The sequence below is a fragment of the Helianthus annuus genome, chromosome 4 (genome assembly GCF_002127325.2).
Source record: "Helianthus annuus cultivar XRQ/B chromosome 4, HanXRQr2.0-SUNRISE, whole genome shotgun sequence".
Classification (NCBI taxonomy): Eukaryota; Viridiplantae; Streptophyta; class Magnoliopsida; order Asterales; family Asteraceae; genus Helianthus; species Helianthus annuus.
This window is the reverse complement of record NC_035436.2, coordinates 19,689,820-19,715,553: the sequence shown is the minus strand read 5'-3', so window position 1 is coordinate 19,715,553 and position 25,734 is coordinate 19,689,820. Positions and strand designations below refer to the sequence as shown.

At 36.7% G+C, this 25,734-nt stretch overlaps 2 protein-coding genes across 2 annotated transcripts; both read left to right on the top strand.

Annotated features, from left to right (window-relative positions):
* The first annotated feature begins 9,327 nt into the window (after positions 1 to 9,327).
* LOC110933027 lies at positions 9,328 to 19,384 on the top strand. The gene is made up of 9 exons (XM_035989597.1): positions 9,328 to 9,666; positions 16,910 to 17,039; positions 17,114 to 17,402; positions 17,553 to 17,637; positions 17,705 to 17,923; positions 17,998 to 18,127; positions 18,408 to 18,562; positions 18,638 to 19,017; positions 19,101 to 19,384. Exons 2-8 carry the CDS (start codon positions 16,911 to 16,913, stop codon positions 18,639 to 18,641), a joined length of 1,011 nt encoding a protein of 336 aa, XP_035845490.1. The 5' UTR covers positions 9,328 to 9,666; position 16,910; the 3' UTR covers positions 18,642 to 19,017; positions 19,101 to 19,384.
* On the top strand, positions 12,701 to 15,494 carry LOC110933028. Its single transcript, XM_022176270.1, has 3 exons — positions 12,701 to 13,661; positions 13,751 to 13,975; positions 14,149 to 15,494. Exons 1-3 carry the CDS (start codon positions 12,701 to 12,703, stop codon positions 15,492 to 15,494), a joined length of 2,532 nt encoding a protein of 843 aa, XP_022031962.1.
* Positions 19,385 to 25,734: the final 6,350 nt, after the last annotated feature.

The following is a 25,734-nucleotide window of genomic DNA, read 5'->3' as shown; positions in this document are numbered from 1 at the left end:
ACTTTGGAACAGACGACGATTCTCCATTAGGGAGAGGGGTACACAAAGCTTTCTTCTCGCAGGGTATATCTGCGTGATGTATGGATAACCAATCCATACTAACTACTACATCAAATTATCACAGATAGTAGAAAGAAGGTTGATGTCGAACACTTGTCCCACAAGGTCGGGTTTACATCCCATCGAACAGATGAGGTTTCACTTGACTTGCCATCAGTTGCTGCCACCACAGGTTCGGTTTTAAGAAGCATCAGTGTTAACTAAAACAGGGCTACTTGTATAAGTTACCGTGATGCTATTATGCCTGGCGTTACCTATGCCAATCCTAAATGCCTTTCCATAAACATCATTTCCAGTGTTGTCGTATTTGTTGCGAGAATTTCCAGTATTGCCGTCGTTCCATTGGTTGTCGTCACCTTGACTTAACCCAGTCAATCCTTGTTGAGGTCACCTTCGTTTCCATACTGTAACCTACGATCACGAGTACATTGATGTTGCCGCGACTGTTGCCTCTAATATTTTTGCATGCAACGGTGTCCTGCTTCCTTTCACCAACAAGGTCCATCTTTTCACATTCTGTGCCACGTCCTAAGGCACTACTCATGGTGGGGGCGGTTACACAGTCCGCTCTACCGTCAATCGTCGTCGATTTGTCCTGATTGGTTCGTAAGAGTCGACTCCCATGAGTCGCTGGCTGGGGTTAAGGATTCGATTGGAGTCAAATCGTTGTTATTCGTTTCCGGTAACTAGGGTCGTTCAAATGCTTAAGTCGGTAAGGTACTACGTTTACCCTCTTGTCCATCGTTCTTGCAAGTTGACGGAGTAATACACGGTATGTCGCAAGAGTGTTGCAGTAGTGATCGCACTTCGGGATTTAAGACGTCAATACGTTAAGTTCCAGCGAACAAAGAAAAGTGAGAAAGGTATAGACCAATCATTGTCGTTGCAACATCCAACTCAAGGATGTTCGTACAAGCACCTAACATTCTACACAGTTCGCTAGGCGTTCAGGTGGGTGTTCAGGTACTACTCGATAGCATCGAGGTTCGAAAGGATTCAGAGAGGAGTGAAAAGATTACGTTCAAGTAGGAGACAATCACTACCACGACTCCTATAGACTGTTGTATTTCACATCGATCAAATAACGGAACGGAACCCCTTTTCACTTGTTAAGCCTCACTGGGACTCGCATGCACCCCACATTATTATTCTGTGTGCACCCACAATAATATTGTGATTTGCATGCTCATCTCAGTTCCTCTTAACTCATGTCAAATGGCTCCTCCAACTCGAGTAGCAAACAAAGAGCATCACGAAATGTGAGCTATGAATGTTTAAGAGAACACCACACTACCAATCACATAACACATGCAAGTAATGAATTCATATTGTTGTGCTAAACGTGCAATCACATGCAATATCATATGTAAGTGTTCACTAGTTATACAGTACAATGAGTAAATGAGAGACGAACCTTGCGGTCTGGAGCTGAGTGTCATGGTCGATTTCGGATCTGTTCGGTTATAGTCTGGTTTTATAGAAACGTTTTTAAAACCAAATTCACTATAACCAGTGGCTCTGATACCAAACTGTCACACCCCCAAAATACCACCTAGGGAATGTCCCTGTTAGGCGTGCGACGTACCAACAACGAGCCACTAATTACGTTGAACCCAAACAAGTTTCCAAATAAAATCCCCGATTATTAGTTACAAATATCATCAACGAGTTTTAATGAAAATCAACATGTTCAGCGGAAGCAATTAGTAAACCAAAGTATACTGTTTCAAAACCAATGTATAGTATCAATAGTTCAGACACATGAATCCCTCCAGTCGACCCATGACCACTCCAGCTACTCCAGACAGCAAGTTCCCAAATCCAAGATATCTAACGACCTGCGAGCATGCAACAAGTGTATCAGACAAAGCTGGCGAGTTCACAGTTTAAGAAAACGTTTGTTACCAGTTATATGTAAAATAGTTCACTGACAAATGCAAGTAATATTGTTAATATCTCATTTCCGAACAATGACGGCTCCTGAAATACACGACTGCCCTTCCCACGTACTCCTATCTAGTACTGGGCCAGACTGGGTCATTAGTTCACCTCCGTCCTCTACAGGCACGGGGTGAGGGTGCCAAACCTAAGTAGCGCTACTAACTAATACCCGATGAGGGACTTACAAAAGATGATAGGTGAGAATATTAACCAAAATACTCGTTTTTACCCAAAGACTCATCCCCCCATGGAATACCCACTGACTGTCCCCAACCACTGGGACGCATGCTCGAATGTAGTGAACTCACCTTAGATTTGCTCGGTTAGATTAGTTTCTTGTTTAACAGGTGATCAAACACGCCCTAACATGGGTACCAGTAACAGTCAGTTTCGAGTGCACAAACTCTAGATGTTTCACGCATGATTAATTCACATATTCCCTATTCACATACCACATAGTCCAATGTATAAATAACGCACATACTAGCACACATGTTGTAACAGTTGTCCATACAATGCAAGTGCAACATACATCATCACAATATCACAAATAGTATACGCCTAACAATGGGCATGGTATATCACTTAATTGTATCACGAAACTCCATTATTAAAGTATATTTACGTACTAGGTTCCACCCATACTAAGTTGCATTACACATACCAAGTTCCAATTATTCACGTAGCAACTAATATCAAACATTCAACCTGTATGCGGCTCCGTTCATCATTCGTGGCCCATAGACCCGATAACTCCTAAGGCCCAACGGCCTAGTCTTTAACCCATCAGCATGTCCAAGTCCAGACATGGTTGCGGCCTGATGGAAGTGTGTGTACACAATGAAGTTTCCTTAACTTTTGTTTACCACGATCATTTTTGTTACGAAATTTAACAACAATCAGTTACACAATAATATTATAAATCTCTACAATATCCCCATTAAGTCTTGATAATCCATAATACATCAGCTTTATTATAAATATGTCTATGTTTATTTATCATGTTTTATTTTCATATATATGTGTTTTGTGTATATATACGTTTTGTATATATATTCACATCTAGCACCCAAATGTTACTACCGAATATATTATGAATCTCTACAATAAGCATGGGACGGTCAAACCGTCACACTACACCCATCTTATCCTCTTTTCAATTTACATTAAAAAAAACAGCTCATGCTTATGTTCTATTAAAACCCTACTATCACAACTGATACAGTTTATAGTCGTAACCTAGCTAAGAATTTCAAAATGCAAATAACCATCAGACATTCAAATCAGCCTGCGGCGACATTCATTCCAGCAGTTTTAATATAACTCTCGAATATTATGCATTCATGTAGACAAACAGCTAACCCTCATGCATATACTTTACATGCCAAAATCAACATAACAGGGAGTGCAAATAGATAAGAGATGAACATACTCATGACTGTAGAAGTGTGTATGTGTGTGGTATTCTGTTGTTGCCTTTATCCTGCTCCGAGACCCGACACCTAGTCTCGGACACGAAAAGAATCCACCACCACGACCACTACCGCGGAGAGGAGAATCCCGACCGTCGTTAACCTCACTTCCACCGCCTCTCCCTCCTCTGCCTCTCTATCCCTCTCTCTCTCTCTCCACCTTGCCGCCATATTCCGCCGATGATGATGATGACTGAAAATGTGGGTGAACGCAAATGGTGAGGAAGGTGTTGTTTGGGGTGCGGTTTGTCGGATAGTGGGTCATCAGCGTGCGGCCAGAATAACGGATCCGACGCCTGGAATTTCTGGATTGAGGGAGTAGGGGAGTGCTTTTAGAGTGAGGCTAGGGTTTCGTTTCTGAATATTTATAAATGATGCATGAGAGCCATATATTATTATTATGTGTGTTGCAATAAGTGGGCCGAACCCCTTTGGGTTTTACTCCGATATGGACTTCAAAAGCTGGGCCGAAGGTGGTTAATTAATACGAGACAGGTACTATTTCGTGCGACTAGCCAAATCATTCAACAACTCTCGTACACTAAAAACAATCACATATAACTCAGTGAACGAATTTTAAATTTACATGCATGCGGTTAAAGCATTTGCTGACAGGTGAAACTTGTCTAGCTAACAAGGAATTAAATAAAACGAACCTTAAATGTTCGGGTTGTCACAAAATCTCTATTATTCAATTTTATTCAACAATTTCTTTCTCTCTCTATCATGGTTCCTGTAGAAGTTCACTTCTGTCCAAGTTCACCTACCATCGAAGTTCAAGAGTCGCTGGAAAAACCCGTAGAAGACGATTGGAATGGGGATTTCAACTTTGCCGTCGTCGCCGTTTTATGACCGCCGTCACCGTCGTCATTTTATCGCCGCTGTCGCCATTTTATCGCCGCCTTCGCCGTCTCCATAAACACCGGTAATTTACGTTCCAATGAAAGATATAGATTACAATTTACGTTTTAGAACTAATAATTTCAATTAACAAGTTTCATAAAAAAACGTGTTAGACTTTTATATTTTAAATCAATATATTCTAAAAAAACCTACTTTGACATCGTTGTTTCCAAACGTAATGTACATTCATTGACGTAGTTTTGTTGGCATTTTTTGAATTACTTGCAACAAATGTGAAAATAAAAGTATATAAGTTTTTTACCAACATTATGTAAAATATTGCATAAATAACAAAAACTGTTTGGTGCACTTTAAGGCATATTTTATTATATTTTTAACACATATTTCCATTGCATAATTTTGAAAGATATACCTTTAAGTTGTTTGGATTTCAATTTTTTGATTTTGCTCTGTTTTTAATGCGATGTACACATGTGTATTCTGATTTTGTGCTGATTTTAATGCGATGTACACATGTGTATAGCGTCTGTTTTTTCTGATATCTAAGATTTTTTTTGTGTATTGAATGTGTAAATTTGTTGATGTACACTTGTGAATTATGCAAAGTATTAGTTGCTGAGTTTTTTTGTTCAATTTTTTTATTTTGCTCTGTTTTTAATGCGATGTACACATGTGTGTTCTGATTTTGCTATGTTTTTAAAGTGATGTACACATGTGTATTCTGATTTTAACGCGATTTACACATGTATATACCGTCTGTTTTTGTGATATCTCATAATTTTTTGTGTATTGAATGTGTAAGGTTGTTGATGTACACTTGTGAATTATGGAAAGTATTAGTTGCTGAGGTTTTTTTTTTTTTTTTTTTTTTTTTTTTTTTTTTTTTGCTATTATAGGAGATGTCGTTAACGAGAAAAGTGGAGATGGAAGGTCGATAAGGATGATTCACGTATGAGGTCGATAAGGATGATTCACATATGTTTGTTTGCTTGGTCGATAAGGATGATTCAACATACAACGTGGTGAATAGTTGTAAAAGATTATGTTTTTTTTTGTTTTTTCGATTATGTTGGGTTTATTGTTTTTACAAAACTGGATTTTGTAATTATATGTTTTTTTGTTTGGTTTGGAAAACATTATGGAACTTGTAATTTGTTAAATATAAAATAATTTTACAGATATTGTTTCTATGTATGTATTATGTAGCTAATTACACATATGTACGATGCTAAGTACACATGTGTACTGTTCTTTTTATATCCAAGTACACATGTGTATACCGTTGAAATATGAAGGTTACGTGGATCTTAAAAATTAAAATTTGAATTCTTGTGATGAAATCTGAAATGAAAATTAAAATTGAAATATGGTGATTTGTTGTTTGTTTTGATAATTATCTTATTAATAAATAAAACGTAATGTGGATAATGAATTTAAAATAGGAAAGATGTAACTTAATTCAATTATTAAAATAATGATTTAAATCTAATTTTTATATAATTACAATCCTACCCTTAACAACTAAAAAGGAAATCAAGGGTCCAGATCTGTTCACGCAGTTCACTCTTGGGAGGTTGTTCACGCTGGAACCCTACCCTATATATATATAGGGCAAGGATAAATTTAAAACTCACTTGAGTTGAATAAACCCTGAAAACCCGATAACAACCATTGATCATACTTGATGGATGGTTAGGATTCACTTTTGCCAATAACTTGCTTTTGTGTCCTTTTGTCTTAATTTTTTAATATATTTCATGTACTGAAGGGTAATATTGGAACATTAATACAATTTCTCTTATAAACAGACAAAAGTCTACATGTTGTAAGAAACCCTCACATCAATATTCATCGTTACACTTCTTTTTTGCTCCAAATATGATATACCAACTACTTTTCAATATTCTTTATTGCTCGTATATTTTTTTTTGGTTTTGTTACATGTGTATATGACAATCTATTTTTGTAACATATTTTTTTTCTAAGATCAAATGTTACATAGAAACGTAACATATAATTTTTCTATGATCAAATATTACATAGAAACGTAACATATAATTTGTACATGATCAATTTTACGTCACATATGTAACAACCACTTTTTTTGTAACATAAAAAATGTAACAACACACTTTGTTTCCGTAACAGTTACTTTATCTTTACAATAACCTGGAAAAATATAACAACACGCTTTATTTTTACAGTAATTTAAAAAAGTGTAACAATGCACTTTATTTTCTGTAACGAGCGTTATTTCTGTAACACAAAAAATGTAACAGACATTTTTTCTTTGATTGTTACATTTTTTTATGTAACACAAAAAATGTAACAGGCGTTTTTGCTTTGATTGTTACAAAAAATGTAACGGGCATTATTTATGTAACATAAAAAAACGTAACTGGCATTATTTATGTAACACAAAAAATGTAATATGTTTTTTTTCTTCGATTGTTACATTTCTAACACCCGGTTACACAGCGTTACATAAAAATGCCTAGATCTTGGAGTTTCATAACTAAGAGGCAAAGAATTGTTATGAGAATTGTTACATCAAAAATATAACATGTATATAAAAAATATAACTTTATTAACAAGAATCCAACAACAACATATTTTTTAGATTCAATCATCATAACAATAAACAAGAAAGTAACTTAGATTTTAATCCAATACATAAGAACTTAAATCAAATTGTTTTCATTTGTTCAGATCTGAAAACAAATTTTACACAAAAAAAATGAAAAAATCAGTAATAAAAAACAACATATCCAGAAAACAAGAACTAAAAAACATTCATCTTCTTGAACAAAAAAATAAAAAAAGTTGCAGATCTACAAAACACAAAAAATGAAGATCTATAAAACAAAAAAACAAAAAATGCAAATCTGAAAAAAAAAACCTGAAAACAAACATACTTATGGATCTGGAGGATCTTTTAGAACTGGAACATCATGTTCAACATCCAACATCTTTTGGATCTGGTAGCATCTTGGAACTGGATCATCTTTTTAGATTTCGGATCTGAACCAGATCTGAATCTGATGTTGTATGGAACACCCGTTCGATCTTCTGATCTTTCTCCGATCTTCACTGCCTCTCTCACCGATCCTCATTGCCTCTCTCTCTAACCATCTATCTCTCTGGATTTTTGGGAAGTAAAATATGTTCTTCATTTGAGAAATGCTTCATAAAACACAAAAAGACTCTGTTTGGGAGAAATGAGATGTGTTAAATTTAAAAGCATATTTATGTTACATAAAACACAAAAAGACTAAAAGATGTCATAGTACAAAGTACACTTCATAAATCAACACAGGAGAGTATAAAAAAAGCAAACAGGAGCCGTCTTTCTTTCATATTCAGTCAACAATAGGGAAAATGACAAAATTGTCCTTGTCTTCATCTTTATACATAAGGTGATGTGGCTCAATCCTAGCCACATATGAGGGTTTACTGGGTTTTCTTAACTGGGGTGAGTTTTCTCAATATAATTAGCCTCTCTCTCTCTCTCTCTCTCTCTATATATATATATATATATATAGGGGACCACTAAAATAAGAACCACCTCCAGTTGTAAGAACCGTGAGAACTACACCGTACGGGGCGAGGTGGACCAATTTTTTTTCATAAATGTAGATGCGTGTATTATAAACACATTTGTAAAAAAAATTCAAAAAAAAAAATGTCGTGTGTGTAGTTTTGAGCACCACAAGTTTGTGTTTACGGGTACCGTAAAATTACGGTAGGTACCCGTAAACACAAACTTGTGGTGCTCAAAACTACACCCACGACAATTTTTTTTTTTAATTTTTTTTACAAATGTGTTTATAATACACGCATCTACGTTTATGAAAAAAAAATTGGGTCCACCTCGCCCCGGATCAGGTAGTTCTCATGGTTCTTACAACTGGAGGTGGTTCTTATTTTAGCGTAATTCTATATATGTATATATATTAGGGATGAGGTTCGGCTATAAAGTCCATTTTTCCTACAAAGTGTAAAAAGTTATAAAACAACACAAGCCATAAAACACACTTAAAACCCACAAATAACAGAGTGAGAATCACTAAAACAAAATATCCAAACCCAAACATTCCATAAAAACTTCAAACACACCATCGTAGAACTATAAATATAAAACACAACATGATAATCAATATAAAACACACTAGTGTTAGTCATTCGATAATCAAAGCCATATCATCCAAAATAAAACACAAAACCCACAAATATGACGATTTAGTAATCTTCACTTTATTATTTGTGGGGTTTGAGTGTGTTTTATGGTTAACATTATGATGTTTTATCACTTTTTACAATTTGCAGGAAAAATGAATTTTGTAGCCGACTCCCACCGTATATATAAACATACAATTTACTCTTCTATTTTCAAATTCTAATGAAAAGTTTAATCTACTATTACACCTCGCCTTTCTTTTTAAACCACCACTGAGATGACCAAGTTTAATCTACTTATCCTAACTTCATATATAATTAACGATTTAACAGTTGAAGCATTGACCTTCAAAAGTCTAATTGTACATTCAATTGACCCGTGAACCCTCGATATGGGTAGTAGTATTATTATATGTCAAATGGGTTAAATTTAAAATAAAATAAAACTAGCTTTATAGAATCGGTCAAATTGGTTAAAGTTTTCCAAAAACTATTTTTCAAGCATATAACCTCGTATCATATTGGAATAATGTTGCTTTTATAATCAAAATCAATGTGTTAACTATTCATAAAAGTTAACCTCCATCCACTCCAAATGCCACTTATGTTATGCTTAGTAACAATAAGAACCGCTAGTGTAACTTTTCAGGTGTAGGGGCCAGATTTGCAATACCAAGGGACCATCCAAGTATTTAATAACTCCCTTGGTTAATTCCGACACTTTAAAAGTCTAATTGTACCTTCATTTTGGCAAATTTGACCCATATATAAGTGGACACTACCAGCAATATTATCTATATGAATACAAACTTATGATGAACAGTATAATTGTAAATGGGCTTTTGAGCTTCTATAATGTTTCTTTTTGGGCTTCATTTTCCTTTACCAACAGGCTCATTTTTCCCCTGATATATAAGCCACGGCCCACGTATGTGTTTTATTCCTTTTGTGTTGTTATGTCCCTATTGCTGCCGCGTGTACATGTTTCCCAGGTTTCTTTGTTTTCTCATTAATCTTCACCACACTTATGATGCTGTTTATTTGTGTTTTGATTGAAGAAAAAGGAAGTTTGAATTGAAACTGGTTTGGCGTGCAACGGTTCTTCCATAGGTTTACTGTTGTTCCATTGGTGGGGTTCTTCCACATATAACAGGTTTACTGCTGTTGCTGTTCAACTGCTCCTTTTATTTTGTTGTTTGTTTCTTATTGCTTATATTTGATTGGTCTCCCCTTTTATTTTCTTTCTTTGGTATATATTGAATTTTGAATTATATTCATCGATTGGCAGCTACATGTTGGAGATATATTAAGAATTGTTTGGTTGGAATTGGAAATAAATGATTTACATGTTTAGTGAGGCTTAGGAGTTGGAATTTTAAAACTTAGAAGTTGTTTATTTAAATTTTATGAAACTAGGGTTTAAGTTGTTTCTTTCTTAAACAGCCATAACAGAAGTTATTATGAAATTGGTATTTATGTTCCACTTACTTGGTTAGTATAGGATGAAATTCTCTGTTTGATTAAAAAATGAAAGTCGATCCAGTGACCATAAGAGTAGAGGGGGCAATCTTGACTCAAAGCCTTCAGAGTGGGTCACTTTGGGTTGCTTTTTAAATTATATGGGTTAGTTTGGGCAAGATATTTTTACTCAATGGGTCAAAATGGGTCAATTAAAATTCGATCTCAAATATTTTTGGGTCAAAACGGGTCGACATATTCAAAGAAATGGATCAATGTGGGTTCGTATTGAGTTTCAGGCGGCCGGGATGAGTTTCGGATTGGAACGTAGTTGGTTCGGATCGGATTTTGGGTCGGCACGGTTCCTGCACGGGATGGGTTTCGGGCCGACATGAGTTTTCGCATGACACGAGTTTTGAGTCGGGACGAATTTTAGCACGAGACGGGTTTCAGCTTGTTTTTTTTTTTTGTTTTGTTTGGGTCGCTTTTTCGGTTCGGTTTCTATTTTCTTTAGTTTTTTCTTTCGTTTTGGCTGGTTTTGATTTGGTTTTTTGTTTTCGTTTTCGATTCGGTTTTTTGCTCCGTTTTGGCCGGTCTCGAATCGGTTTTTTGTTTCGTTTTCGTTGTTTCGTTTCAGTTCTGCTTTCGGTTTCTTTTTCGTTTTCGATACTTTTTCCCTTTGATTTTTACAGTTTATAGCATCAACGACGTTTGAGTGGGGATATTATAGTAATTTTGTTTTCCCCTTAAGCTAATTAATCTAACTGCACCTACACATACACTAATTTTATGATACCAAACACTAGAAAACTGATCATCTACAACTTGCAAACATAATTATAGAGATTCACTTTCAAATAATTATAGAGATTCACTTTCAAAACGCATTGCCAAACACCCCTATAATCAGATCACTATAGGTAAAAGTAGAGTTTTGTTTATAAATTTTATTATATAGAATTAGTATTATATCTACTCAGTTTATCAATTTTGAATAAACGGCAACTGCATAAAAATACTAATAGATTAAATTCTGCATCACCAGAACTCAAATCCGCAAATGGATTCTAAATACTTTATTAACAGTTTCATAATTTCAATACCAAAACTGAATTGGAAATTATTTCACCTGTATTTTTCCGATTACTTGGTGCAAATACAGAACTTATAGTTAGATAGCTTTATAAAAACTTCATATATACACTGTGTATATATTACAACCGTGTTTATTTAAATCATTACTTATATTCTGTTTCCAGCTGAACCAGAATAATCTTCGACAGCGTGTCTCCGCGTGTGCCCGGTTTTGGTTTTTGTATCGACTTGACTAAAAGGTATATTTATTATGAAATCATGTTTTTAGAAATGGGAAAAGAATGAACCCAACCCGTTTTGGCCCAAAACCCATTCGAGCGGGACCCAATCTGACCCGAACCCGTTTGAACGCGAATCCGTTCCAACCCAGACCAGCTCTGACCCGACTCAAAACAACCCTTTTTAAATTTGACCCATTTCGACCCTAACCCGTTCTGACCCTAACCCATTCTGGCCCCACCCGACCTGTTTGCCTGTCCTACATAAGAGTAAAGTGCAGTTTTTTTAGTATCAAAAGGCTATGAAACTAACCAAAACAGATCACCTTTTGTTCTATTAAAGTGTTTATTTTTATGCTTATTATAGTTTAGAATGTAAAGTAATAACAAAAAAAGTTAAGAATAGAAATTCATGATGTAATTAGTTTACTTGATGGCTCCCCACGTCTTAAATATTGATTTTCTTTTGTTCTGTCAAAGTGTTTGTCTTTATGTTTATTTTAGTTTAGGATGTATGATAGACCAAATTCTAATTTTCGTTAGCATGATTTGATCACATTTTCAGTTAGAATTGGCCTTACACTTTTTTGTTGTTCTTTTTTATCATTTGCATGTTGATTAGATTAGATTGTCTATATATTACTGCGTTCGTTTTTTATTATCATTCCGAGTATTGAGATAAAAGTGCTCTTTTGTAAGTTGGTTCTCTCCAATTGGTTCGCAATATGATGTTTTTGTTCCTTTTATAGTCCAAGCTTTCTTCCATTTTAAGCCAGCGTTTGCAAAATTAGGTTTGCATATGGCTGCACGTTCTTTGGATAGAAAACGAAAAGCTCTTGCACTTGAAAATTCTGGTGAGCAGTCTTTCTCAAATGAACCTGCTGATTTTGGTGTGCAAACAATTGGCAGCTGGTAAGGCGATCAAGCATGTTGCGGGCTGCCGCCAATCAACGTTCTATACAATCTCTAACTTCTGTCCAGCCTGATATGGAACAGTATGAGGGTCCACCAGCATCATCATTTGCTTTGCAGTTGCCTGGCCCTTCATACGTTGATTTGGGAGATTGTATAAAAGAATGCGAATACTGTGGCGCATTCTTCTGGTTCGAAGAGCGGCTGAAATCATCTCCTCTTAAACAAAGGCCTAGATATAACACGTGTTGCAAAGCAGGCAGTGTACGCATTCCTTTTCCAGTTGAGCCACCATCATGTATCAAAGAATTGTATTCTAGCTCGCAATTCATGGTAAACATACGTGCGTATAATTCCATGTTTTCCATGACATCATTTGGTGCCGACGTTGATGATACAATTAACCATTCTGCTGGTCCGTATGTTTTTAAGGTGTCTGACCAAATTTCACACTAGATTGGCTCTTTATGCCCTTCAGCGGGTGAGAAACCTAGGTTCCTTCAAATGTATGTCTATGATACACTGCACGAAGTTGAAAATAGACTTCGTTTTTTTAATAGTGATGATCAACGTCGATTGTCCCCAGATGTTGTCTCACTTCTTACGCGTACATTAGCCGAAACCAATGAGTTTATACGCCTTTTTAAGAGTGCGGCTGACCTTTGCTCACAACAACAAGTACCTGAGTTTGCGATTACCCTTTATAACAAGTCTAAACAAAACATTTACGGGTTACCCGTTGCGGGTACTCTTGGTGCTATTGTACGAGACAATGACCCTTTAGCAAGTGACTATGATATCGTGGTACATAGTAAAGATGGCAGAGCAAAGCGTGTAAGCAAGTTGCATTCATCATATATGCCTCTTCAGTACCCGCTTCTTTTCCCTTATGCGGAACCAGGCTGGTCTCCAGAACTTCAATTGACTCTGAGTTCTCGGGCTAAAGATCGAAACCTTACCATGAATATGTTTTATGCTTATCAGATCCACGATCGTAAGGATACATACACGTTGTTGTTAAACGCAGGTCGTCTCTTTCAACAATATTTGGTCGACGCATATGTGTCCATAGAGCAATGTCGGCTTGAATATATTCGTGCCAATCAAAATAAATTCCGTTCTGAATTCTTGCGTGGTATCCACGATGCCTTCTCGAAAGGTGATACCGAGGGCCGTGAGGTTGGAAAAAGAATAATCCTACCGTCTTCTTTTACCGGTGGCCCTCGATATATGTATAAGCATTATCAAGATGCTCTTGTAATCTGTAGGGTACATGGTAACCCACAATATTTCATAACTTTTACATGTAGCGTCAAATGGCCAGAAATCAAGCGTTACTTGAATAGAATTGGTGGCGCAAACTCACAAGATAGACCGGACATTATTGCTAGAGTGTTTCAAATGAAGGTTGAAGCTTTAGTCAAGTTTTTGAAGACACACGAGACATTTGGGAAAGTTGCAGCTGGTATACTCCTAAACTTTGCTCTATTATTTAACATACATATTCCTTTTGGTTTCTTAGGTACTAACACCAATGACCTCTACTTTTTTCAGATTTATACACAATCGAATTTCAAAAAAGAGGCCTTCCACATTGTCATATGCTTCTTTGGGTTACGCCGGAATGCAAGATACAAAATGCAGAGGATGTTGATAACTTCATTAGCGCTGAAATTCCTAACCCGACAACAGATCCAGTTTTGTATCGAATACTAACAGAATCTATGATGCATGGACCTTGCAGTTTGCCAAAAATGAATGCTCCCTGCGTGATAGAAGGTAAATGTTCTAAGTTATTCCCAAAAGCCCCGAACATGTTACTAGATTTGACGACCAAGGTTACATCCATTACAAAAGATCGCCGAATGGCATTCAAGTAGATAAAGGCGGGGTACCACTTGACAATGGATATGTCGTTCCTTACAATAGAATTTTGTGTTTATGTTTCGAAGCCCACATTAATGTTGAATATTGTGGATGGAGTATGCTTATCAAGTATCTTTTCAAGTACATCTCCAAAGGTGCAGATCGTGTGCGTTATGCTGTCACAAGGACCGCTGAATCTTCATCACAATCTGACACTAATGTTGTTGAAAACATTAATGAGATCAATAACTTTGTCGATGGGAGATTCATATGTCCTCACGAGGCAGCATGGCGAATACTACAATTCCCAATCCACAACAGAAACCCACCAGTACAATTGTTGGCTGTACACCTCGAGCACATGCAGAATGTTACTTTTAAAGACAATCAAAAACTGCAACAAATACTAACCAATCCAGCAACAAGTAAGACAACCTTGACTGAATGGTTGAGAAATAATCAATTAGACCCTAGCGGTAGAGATCTGAGATACATTGACTATGTGTCCAGATATAAGTGGGAACCTTCTGGAAAGGGGTGGATCCGAAGATTGTTAACAACAAATCCAACGATTGGGCGATTAGCATATATTCATCCTACATGTGGCGAGCCTTTCTATTTGAGATTGTTGCTTGGCCACCAAACTGGTTGTTGCTCCTTTGAGGATATCCGAACAGTTTCCGGTGTCCTTTGTTCGACGTATCGTCTTGCTTGCGAAAAGTTGGGTTTGATTGGAAATGATAGAGAATGGGCATCAGCATTTATAGAAGCATCTAGCTGGGCTACTTCTGCAGAACTTAGGGCCCTATTTGTTCACATGCTACTATATTGTGAGATATCAAATCAATTGGCATTGTGGCAAGAACATTGGGAACGAATGAGTGATGACATAATTCTCAATCTAAGGCAAGTTGCAGGAACATCAAACGTACATTTTTGTGCTCCAAATTTGCAACAATATGTACTCTATGAGATAGAAATGCTTCTTAATTCAAACACAGGCTCCCGCTCCCTCGCGGAGTTTGGGCTTCCCATGCCTCCTGACACCATGGTCGCAGCCCTTAGAAACCGATTGCTTATGGAAGAAAGGTGTTACGATCATGAGGCACTAGCTGCCCAGAGTATTATTATGTTACGTGGTTTGAATGATCGGCAGCGAAAAATATATGACAAGGTTCTTAAATCTGTCAATGACAAAGTACAAGTGCTTTTATTTGTATATGGCCATGGTGGTACAGGTAAAACGTATTTGTGGACTGCTATTATTGCTGCTCTTAGATCGACTGGAAAGATTGTTTTGGCAGTAGCGGCATCTGGAATTGCATCACTATTATTGCCATCAGGAAGAACAGCCCACTCTCGATTAAAAATCCCGCTAGATTTAACTGATGACTCTCTGTGCAACATAAAAAAACACACACAACTTGCGTAACTACTCTTAGAAACATCCCTTATAATTTGGGATGAGGCACCAATGAGCGATCGTCGGTGCTTCGAATCTTTGGATAAAAGTCTTAGAGATGTTCTTGGAAACCAAGATAAACTATTTGGCGAAAAATCTGTTCTATTAGGAGGAGACTTCAGACAAACACTTCCAGTCAAACCAAAGGCTTCAAAAGCAGAAATCATAGCATCATCACTACCAAAGTCTTATTTGTGGGACAAATTTAGCATTCACATGTTGACAGAGAATATGCGCTTGTCGCAGTCCAATGCAACTGTCGCTGAAAAAGAAGCTATAACATCCTTCTCCAATTGGCTACTTGATGTTGGGGATGGCAAGATAGGTGCAATTGACGAAGAATCACCATCCGACTCAAAATTCATTGACATACCTACGCAATATCTTATCCAATCTGGAGAAAACGGGCTGCGAGAGTCAATAAGGTTCGTCTACGATGATAACCTGCTCAAATTTCCTACATCAATTACTTTGTCCGAAAGAGCCATAGTATGCCCGAGAAATGACACTGCTGTTCAGATAAATGACATGATACTCGCGTCTTCCCCGGAGAATGCTCAACGTACTTAAGTCTCGACTCCATGGTACCTCACTCCCAAAATGGAGGTGAAACGGATATGATGTACCCTCCTGGATATCTTAACTTATTGAACATCAATGGTATTCCCCCACATTGCCTAAAACTTAAAGTGAATGCCCCTGTAATTCTGTTACGCAATATCAATCAAAATCTGGTTTGTGTAACGGTACTAGATTGTTAATTTCTAAGTTGTTACCTAGAATTATTGAGGCACATGTAATTACAGGCACTGCTGTAGGACACCGTGTTTACATACCTAGAATCAGCTTTGTACACAATAGTAAAGACTTGCCCTTTGTCTTCACAAGACGACAATTTTCCAATTAAAACATGTTATGCAATGACTATAAATAAAAGCCAAGGCCAATCATTAAAAAAATTGTTGTGTACTTGCCTCAACCTGTGTTTAGTCATGGCCAACTATATGTTGCTCTGTCAAGAGCAACATCCCCAACGGGTCTCAAAGTCCTTATAGAACCTCAACAAAATTGTGAGGCAAAGAAAACAAAAAACATTGTGTACTCAGAGCTCCTAGGTGAAATTACAGCTCACGAGGTTATTACCCTACTTTACACACACACACTAAACAACCCTTTAGCTGCACCACTTATCTAATAGTGTTGGTGCCTTTAATACTTCTATTTACACTTACAAAAGTCAGAATTGTTAGCATGGATTTTACGTTATTAATATACATATCAAATAACTTCCATATGTTCTTATACTTTAAGAATATGTTTCATCTTATCCATCTACTAACCTCCAATACAGTGTATTTAATGACGGTAATATCTTTCTTGAACAGAATGGCAATCATCAATGATTTCAGAATAGCATCAATCGTCCCCAGGGGTGATCCAGCACCAATAGAAGTCCATGTTATAAGAAAGTGGAAGCGAAGTAACGACCTCTTCTACCTCATGATAGACAAATATGTATGTATTTCCTTTACACACATTACTTACCCACTATCACCAATATAATAACATAACCTACTGTACATATACAGGGAGATGCAATACAGGCAACCGTCCCTTGGTTAGACAATGATTACTTTGAAAGGAAGATTAGTCTTTTTTCATGTTACTTGCTAGACGATTACATACGCAATGATGCACCTACATCACTAAAAGTTAATGCACATCCAGCAAGTATTCTCATGGGAATAACAACAACGATAACCTTGATACCTGGCTCAGAAACATTCCCAATGCATTACTTTAACTTTTGTCCATATGCTAACTTGCATCTCCGGCTCGACGACAACCTTGCTGACGAAAAACTGAGTGTTCTCACAGGTATTACATTTGTCATATTAATAAATCAAACATTACTGAATGCATGCTCATTATAGATATGATAATCAACCAGGTTTCCATTCTAATTATTTTCATTGATGCTATGATATATTGACTTCTTAACGCTTAACAAAATAGTTCATTCTACAGATTACATGGGCAAAATAGAAGACACCATACCAGGTATCACTAAAAAGGGGAAGAATTATCTACGTGTGAAATTGACAGACATCAGGTACTTTTAGACAATTTCTACTTCATAGTTTAATGAAAATCAGAAACTAACTATAAAATCAATACAGTGGTCCAAACATCGATGTCACCCTATGGGAAGAGGTTCTTCCACGTTTTGATAAGCAAGCAATGTTAAGCGCAGAAGAACCGATTGTCGCCGCATTCACATCGTTGAAGGTCACCATCTTCAAAGGTCACACATCAGACAAACTACAACTGTCGTCAACCCCAGCAACCCACGTTTACTTCAACCCCGATGTAGAGAGTGCCATAGAAGCTAGAAACAGGTAAACAAGAAGACTCTTTCATTTACTCAGCTATAAATTTTTTAACAATCTAACATAGCAAATTCCTTCTATAGGTTCAAAGAAGGAACACTACATCTACTAGGAGCAACCCCTGGCTACGAATCACAGGAACGCCATCTTCGCGCAGAAGACAGAAACAAAAGAATAATTTCAGAGCTCTTGGAACACCAAAAAGAAAACCAGGTACATACATAACTGTAAACTATCCGCGTAATTGTTAATAAAGTTTGTAAATGTTATTAATTAGTTAATATTGGTAGCATATTACCCTAGGTCAATTATGCAATACTATCGAAAAAGCTGATGAATACTATTTACAGGTTCAACATACTATTTAAAAAATATTTTATTTATCGTATTATCCTATAAGTTTCCTATATTCGTAAATGATCGCCAACAACTCTCAGCTACAAATTTCATTACCATTAAAATAATGATATGATCTGATAACTTTGTTATACAGGGGCAAACATTGAGTTGCCAAGCATCAGTGACAACTTACATCAAAGGTCGGCCATGGTACTACACAATGTGTCCACAGTGCCCAAGAAAAATATACCAAACAAAAAGAGGTTGGTCATGTAGTAGTCACCAAAACCTACCAGAACCAAAATTCATGTAAGATGAAAAGAAATATAATTATACAATACAAAAAAAAAGAAGCCAAATATCCTAATTAATAACTAACTGTAGGTAGTGCGTGGCTGCAACGATCTCAGACAACACAACTCCTACTATGGCAACTTTTTTCGACGAGGCAACTGTTGGGTTAATCGGCATACAATGTAAAGACATGGTCCTGAAGCATGGCTACACAGTCCGTTATGAAACACCAGAACCCCTATATGAAGCCATTGGAAAAGACGTCACAATGCAGGTTCAGTATGCCCATTCAACAACTCCCAATCCTAACTCAAGTGTTCTCTCCGTCAACAACGACTACGACAGCAAGCTAAACATCACAGCAACACCACCTTCACCTACCCAACAAACAACATCTACTGTAGACAAAAAGTTGGCCCTAGAATCAAATGAAAACAAACCTTCAGCTAAACGTCAACTATGTCAATCAGGTATCCCATCCTATACCAAGTATTAACTTAAGCCCACTTTTAACAAATACAACATTACTAATGACTGTGATCAAAATGCACAGAAGGCGTAAGCGACACCAAGAAACTCAGGTTCCCGGAATAGGCCACTAACAAATACCAGCCCAACTAAAAGAATGCAACCAACTGCATCAGAATGCACTACGTTTTGTACATCTCAATTAACTGAAGTAGTTGTTGTAAATAAACTTATGATACGTTCGACAAAACCATGGGCTGCCTTTTGTATGTAGCAATCACATTTTGTAACCATGGGCTGCCTTTTGTATGTAGCAATCACATTTTGTAACCAAACCTTGCAATCAGTTCCATGAAAAGCAAGTTGCACCTCTAATCCACAACTAATTTCCTGCCGTGAAGCGCAGGTCAATCCATCTAGTTATACATATGAAAAGAAAGTGATGATGAATAGTAAACAAAATTAATATTATATATGTTATTATATTTTTCTAGCTTTTAATTGTTTTATTATATTAATCAAACATATTTTTTTCTGTTAAATGATATGGTGTTTTATAAAATTTTGACTATGCAGTTACGACATGTCTATTTTTTATCTACGTTTTAATATTTTTATTATATGTCGACACCGTTTATCCTTTACATTATTTTAATAATACAAGTACTGCCTTATAAAATGTCGAATATAATGTTGCGACATGCTTATTTTTATCTATATTTAAATATAAGTTTTGTTTGAATCGAACGGGTAAAATATAATCGATTTTTTTGTTTTTTATTGTGACGAACCGAGCCAATACTGTTTGAACAAATTTCGGTAGCAGTATAGAGTATATTTTATATATTGTAAGCTATAGCGAGTGTTGGTACCATACCCTTATCGTGACTAACTAAACTGACACCGTCCTAGCAACATCAATGCCCTGTCGATTTCGACCGAACAACATTGGTACTGGTATCATTATTATTGGAACCGATATTCGTTTTTTATGGTTTTCATCTTTCGACCATTGTAAAACACGTGTTGACATCATTTTGGTCATATCATTACTTTTATTTTTTGTTTGTATCTTTTGGTTACTATATCGAGTGTCGATACCATACCGATCGAATTAAAATCGAGACGATCGCTTGAAAAGATGTAATGAAATACATATATTATAACAAAATAATAATTCCAAAGAAAATTTTCATTAATTTAAATAAGGTTTACAAAATTTGCCTTAAACAGGTCTTGATATAACATAACTAATTGTCCACGCAGGGACTGAAAAGAAATACATATCGACGCAGGGACTAAAACAAAATACATGTCCACGCAGGGACTAAAAGAAAAAAAATACAATATAGAAGGACATCATTCATCATTCTTCCCTCTGACCAACTTGGAGAGTTTCTTGAAGAACTTGTTCGTCTTCTTCTCCGTTTTCTCAGCCTGACGCTGCACTTCCCTCATCCGTTCTAAGGCCTCTTGAATGGCCTCAAGTTGTGGTGGTGGTGAAGGTTGTGGTTGAGACACAACCGGATACTGGTACCCATAATTGGGATATCCAGTAGTTGGATAGGTAGAAGGGAAAGAGGATGGGTAAAGTGCATTGTGCACGACCGCTTGCATATAAGGGTCCTACACTGGTTCGGGATAATTAAAATCCACAGACTCAGTAGTTGGGTTCAAAGGATTGTATCCAAGCGTGTCTGGATACATAAGGATTGGGTTACCAAAACCCGATGGTGATGGTTGAACCACCGGTTAAGGTATTGGTTCAATCACAGGTTGTGGTGTTGGGTCCACCACAGGTGAAGTGTTTGAGGGTCCACCCATTTGTGGATCCTCATGAATAATGGGGTAAGATTGGGGCAAAGGTAGAAGCGAACCCGATCGTTGTCCAGCACGTACTGACATACGTGCACCACATTTTCTCCTAGAGGTTTCTGGATGTGGTTGAGGTTGTTCCACCGGCTCCATTTGGACGTCCTCTTGTGAGGTAGTGGCGGTGGCGGTGTAGAAGAATGACGAGAATGAGTATTCGTAAAATAGAATTGACTCAAATACTGGTCCTATTCATTGGGACCCCGATATGGTGATCCCGCATATGAAGTGGAACCACTTGATATCTCAATGGGGTGTCCATGCGACCCCGACGGTGGCATCTCCGGATCGGAGTCCTCGTCCAATGCTGCTGGTTGGTCCAACTGATTCTGCTTAGCTAGAGGAGTGTTGACGTACTGGTTTGGTTCAAATTCTCCCTGAAACGAATGGGAGTGATGGGAGTGAATGGTGCGAGTGGTGAGAATGGTGAGAGTTATGGGAGTTAAAAGAGTTTGATTGTGAGTATTCATGCGAGATGGAATGTCTCGCAGGTTGCCAAGGGGAAGAAAAATCTCCCGAATCCTGATATGGATTTGAACTGTGCGTATGAGAAGGTATTTGCATTGATGACCCTCCTCTCATGGGACCTTTTCCTTTTCCACCACGTCCTCGAACTCTAGGTGGCATATTTATATTTCCTGCTTCAAAAACAAGTTAAAAACAATAATAATAATAACCTATTAAGGATATGAGAAATTCTAGGTCAATGCCTAGACTCAGAAGTCTCAGGAATGTGCTATTGTGTATGTTTAAGATTAAGCGCAAAAGGCTAGTGTTTAATTCACTCAAACGTTGGCTCTGATACCAACCTGTCACACCCTGAATTTCCAACCAAATCCCGGTGGGCCCAGGTGGGGAGTATCGTGACGTAAGATTGGTATTGTCATAGCCAAACAACACCACACAGCGGAAGTCTTGGAGTTTAATATTATTACAAACCGAAATGTTCAAAGTTCAAAATAACATATAGACGGCTCGTAATAAAAGATCCATAGGCGGTACGTAAATATATACAAAAGATGTTCAATAGACTTTAGGCATGTCTAAGGATTTGCAAGATCCTCTTATGTCAATACCGAGCAGCTTCAAGCCTATTTTCGTATTGTACCTGTAACTTAGTCTTTTGAAAATACGTCACTGATAAATACAAATAACCGACACATTTTGAAAATCTTTTCAAAATTGTTTTAAGTGGACAAGGCACAAAATTTTATAAATAACTTGCGACAATTCAAAATGATCTTGCATACAGTTTTACAGGTCTGTCAATACATATGGGGTCCAGTGCAAAAACCGAATAACATGATTAACCGACACACCACTTAAACTCGCGAAGGAGTATATAAAAATAATTTGGCATTAGCATCTGTCAGGTGTATGCCTACACCCCGTGCTTAGGTCGTGGACATTAGTAAATTAAATGAGCCGAGGATATCCATGACATGGTCGTGTTAACCCCAATGCTTAAGTTATCAGACAAAATAGATTAAAACGAGTTATGTAGATTTTATACCACAATCCGGCTAACTGATCCCATACCCGACCAAGCGGTAATAATTTACCATATCCCAAGCCCGTATATGGAAATTAGGTTAAGAGTATTTACCTGGGCTAAAACTCGTCTTAATATGCAAGAATTATAAATAGCTCAGCCGTAATCAATTAACTAAGTGTAGGTAGCATTTACTGGAAAGCTCTAGTCTGGAATGATGGTATAAATAACCAATTAGAATGCTAACGGTTCCTATTTAAGTCGTAGACTTGGACTGGTTAACTTAACTTTATGAAAATGGTACGATATGCTAGATTAAGCGATGACCGGAATAGAATGTAGTTTTAACCCGACAAGTACTAAGACTTGTATAATATGGGTAAACATATAACATTCTGGAATTTGAGATAAAAATGATAAGGTTAAACCCGTTTCGGTTAAATTATGTAAACTAGTTACATAACCTTAACCGTACACATATAAGCGATACCGGGTAACCGGATGAGTCATGAAAAAGTTCTATATGCCATTATACTTTAAATAAGTTGTAATATCAGTAGGATATCAACTTATATGCCCGTTAACGTTTTAAAATGAAACTATGCCTCATAAGGGCGTTTTGGTCATTATGTGACGTATAAAAGGACTTGTATGTAATATGATGTTATGAAAAATACTTAATTTATGATATAATATCAGTAGGATATCAAACATATGTGCGATTTATAGTTTATGACCAAACTATGCACCGTAGGGGCATTTTGGTTATTTCACACATAGTTTTAATGACTTATTTGGGATTCTGAGTTCATAACATGTACCTACTGTAAGAACATTTTAAATAAGTTATAAAATCAGTAGGTAACAAGTCTTGGTTGGTTAATATGGTTTTAAACCATACTATGCGCCGAAACTATGTTTAAGTCGCTAAATGACGATTTAAGCGATGTTTAATGAAATCTGATGTTATCATAAGGTTTGTATGTTTAAAATATGTTATTTAAAATAACATAACAGTAGGTAAAAGGTTTTGTATAGAAATCATGATTAAAACCACCATTTTATGTGCCCTAAGGGCATTATCGTCATTGATCGACATAGTACAAGAACTCGTATGTAAACTCAGTTTATAATCTGACTTGACATCCCAAATAATTTTACTTATGATATTACATCAGTAGGTAATGAGTTTTGGTGAAGAAATTATGTTTAAAACCATTTTAAATGCCGAAAGGGCGTTTTGGTCTTTTAAAAGCATAATTTACGATATTTTAACAAAACTCAGTTTATTATCAGAATAATAACATCATAATGTGTTAATTATATTAACATATCAGTTTGTAAATCATTTGCAAGTTCATTGGTGTTTAAAACCTTATTTTTAATAAAAAGGGCAAAATAGTCAAAGTTTGGCATAATAACGAAACATGTGCATAAACTAAGATTATGATTATGCTCATGTAATTTAACCTCATAGGGTTATGCTATGTTAAATTATAATCATAATACAACCTTATATCAGTAGCAAACTAATCTAAAACGGGTCAGAATCGAAAGTCAAAGCTGAAGTCAAACTTCGCGACTTTCGGTTGCGAACCGACCTTAAACCTGGAATTGACGAGCCGAACATGTTTACACATGTTATAATAGTTATTACCAAGTTATTAAAGTGTTAAAACACATTTTATAACACCTACATTATCAAATTATGATTATTTTCAAAACTGACCCGTTTGACTTTTTAATTAATAATAAGTTGACTCGTCAATTGACCAAGCAAACGTGATTCTTAGGAGGTGCCCTATTGAGGGATTAACACCTACCTAATTACAATCATGTAGCCATGTTCGTTACGAAAATGGCTGGGCCATAAATGTCTTAACCGAAAGTCAAAGCGTTTATCGAAAACGCTTGACTTTAATAAAAAGATAAGGGATGGAACACTTACTAGTGATCCATAGATGGAAAAGAACTCAGAGGATGCTCCCAAAGATCAGGAACTTCCAATATAGAGTATAGAGGAGAACAAATTGAAATGAGCAAGGAAGGTGGTAGCACAAGGGCGTTATTTATACTTGGAGAGTATGAACAAGATCAATCCAGGTGTTTAGAGGTGATGTAGGATGTTTCCAGGTGTCCATTGTCGTGGCAAGAGCTGCAAGGAAGTGGCATTGTGCGTGAAAGGTGTCACAAGGGCAGGCTGCCTTGACTCCCAAACAAAATTGCCAGTGGCAGTCCCTTACGGACAGTATGGCATAAGTGCTTACGATCCGTAAGCCACTCTGGCGCCCATGGTTTTGAATTGGTTACGGTCCGTAAGCCACAAGGTCTTACGGTCTGTAACCGCCTGTCAGCTACAACATTCCAACATCCTTACGGTCCATAAGCACTAAGGCTTACGGTCCGTAAAGGTCACTCAGAGGCCAAAGTTTTGGCATGTTGACACTTTTAGCCCTTCCACTTTCTAATGTCGTTCAGAGGTTATCAAAATAACATAACGATAAAATATGTCCCTCTCGGCCGACACGTGGCATAAACGAGGATCAACGGGACACGTGTCGGTATATTAACGGACACGAATTTACGAGGTGTTACATTCAAGCATAAATTCCTCTTGCTAGGTTACACGTGCCCTAAAAATTATAAGCTCCCATATTTTATAAGCTCGGTAGCACTACCATGCAAGGAATAGATTACCAATCAAATTTACCCAAATCAATTCCGCGTTATTCATGACTTGCATGACTTTGAAGTTTAAACCATGGTTGCAGAAGTCCTAGGCACTCCCATGTCGGTCAGCCGGGGGGGGGGGGGGAGTTGCAAGTACTCGGTGACTACTTAGACATGTTAAATTATAAAGAAATTAGTTTTTAGGAAATTATAAACATGTCATATATCATAAGTCTACTAATATCTATAACAACATATGTTAATATCAACATAAATAAAAAATAAATGTTCAAATAGTAAAATATTTTGAAATTTTATATTCATTCCTTGAAAAATAATATCCATTATTTAATATGGTAGACATAGGAATTATGTTTTACCTTTTTTAAGTCAAACTCGGACCGGGTTGACCAACTAGATGGATTATGGCCGAGCTTGATCTCGTTTGATCGATAGCGAGTAATTAGACTGAGTTGAAGAAAATTGTCTCGGCAGCCTACCTTGTAGAGATTACTCGACGGATACTCGTCCTTTGAGACAGTGACAACCATGCTCAAGTTCAAATATATCATAACCTAAGAAACGTAGGAAACTTGCTTAAACGAACTCTAATTGAACTCACTCCGGCAGCGTTGCAACCGACTTGTTGAACCCTAATCCCTAAATCTAAGCCCTAAAGCTAAAC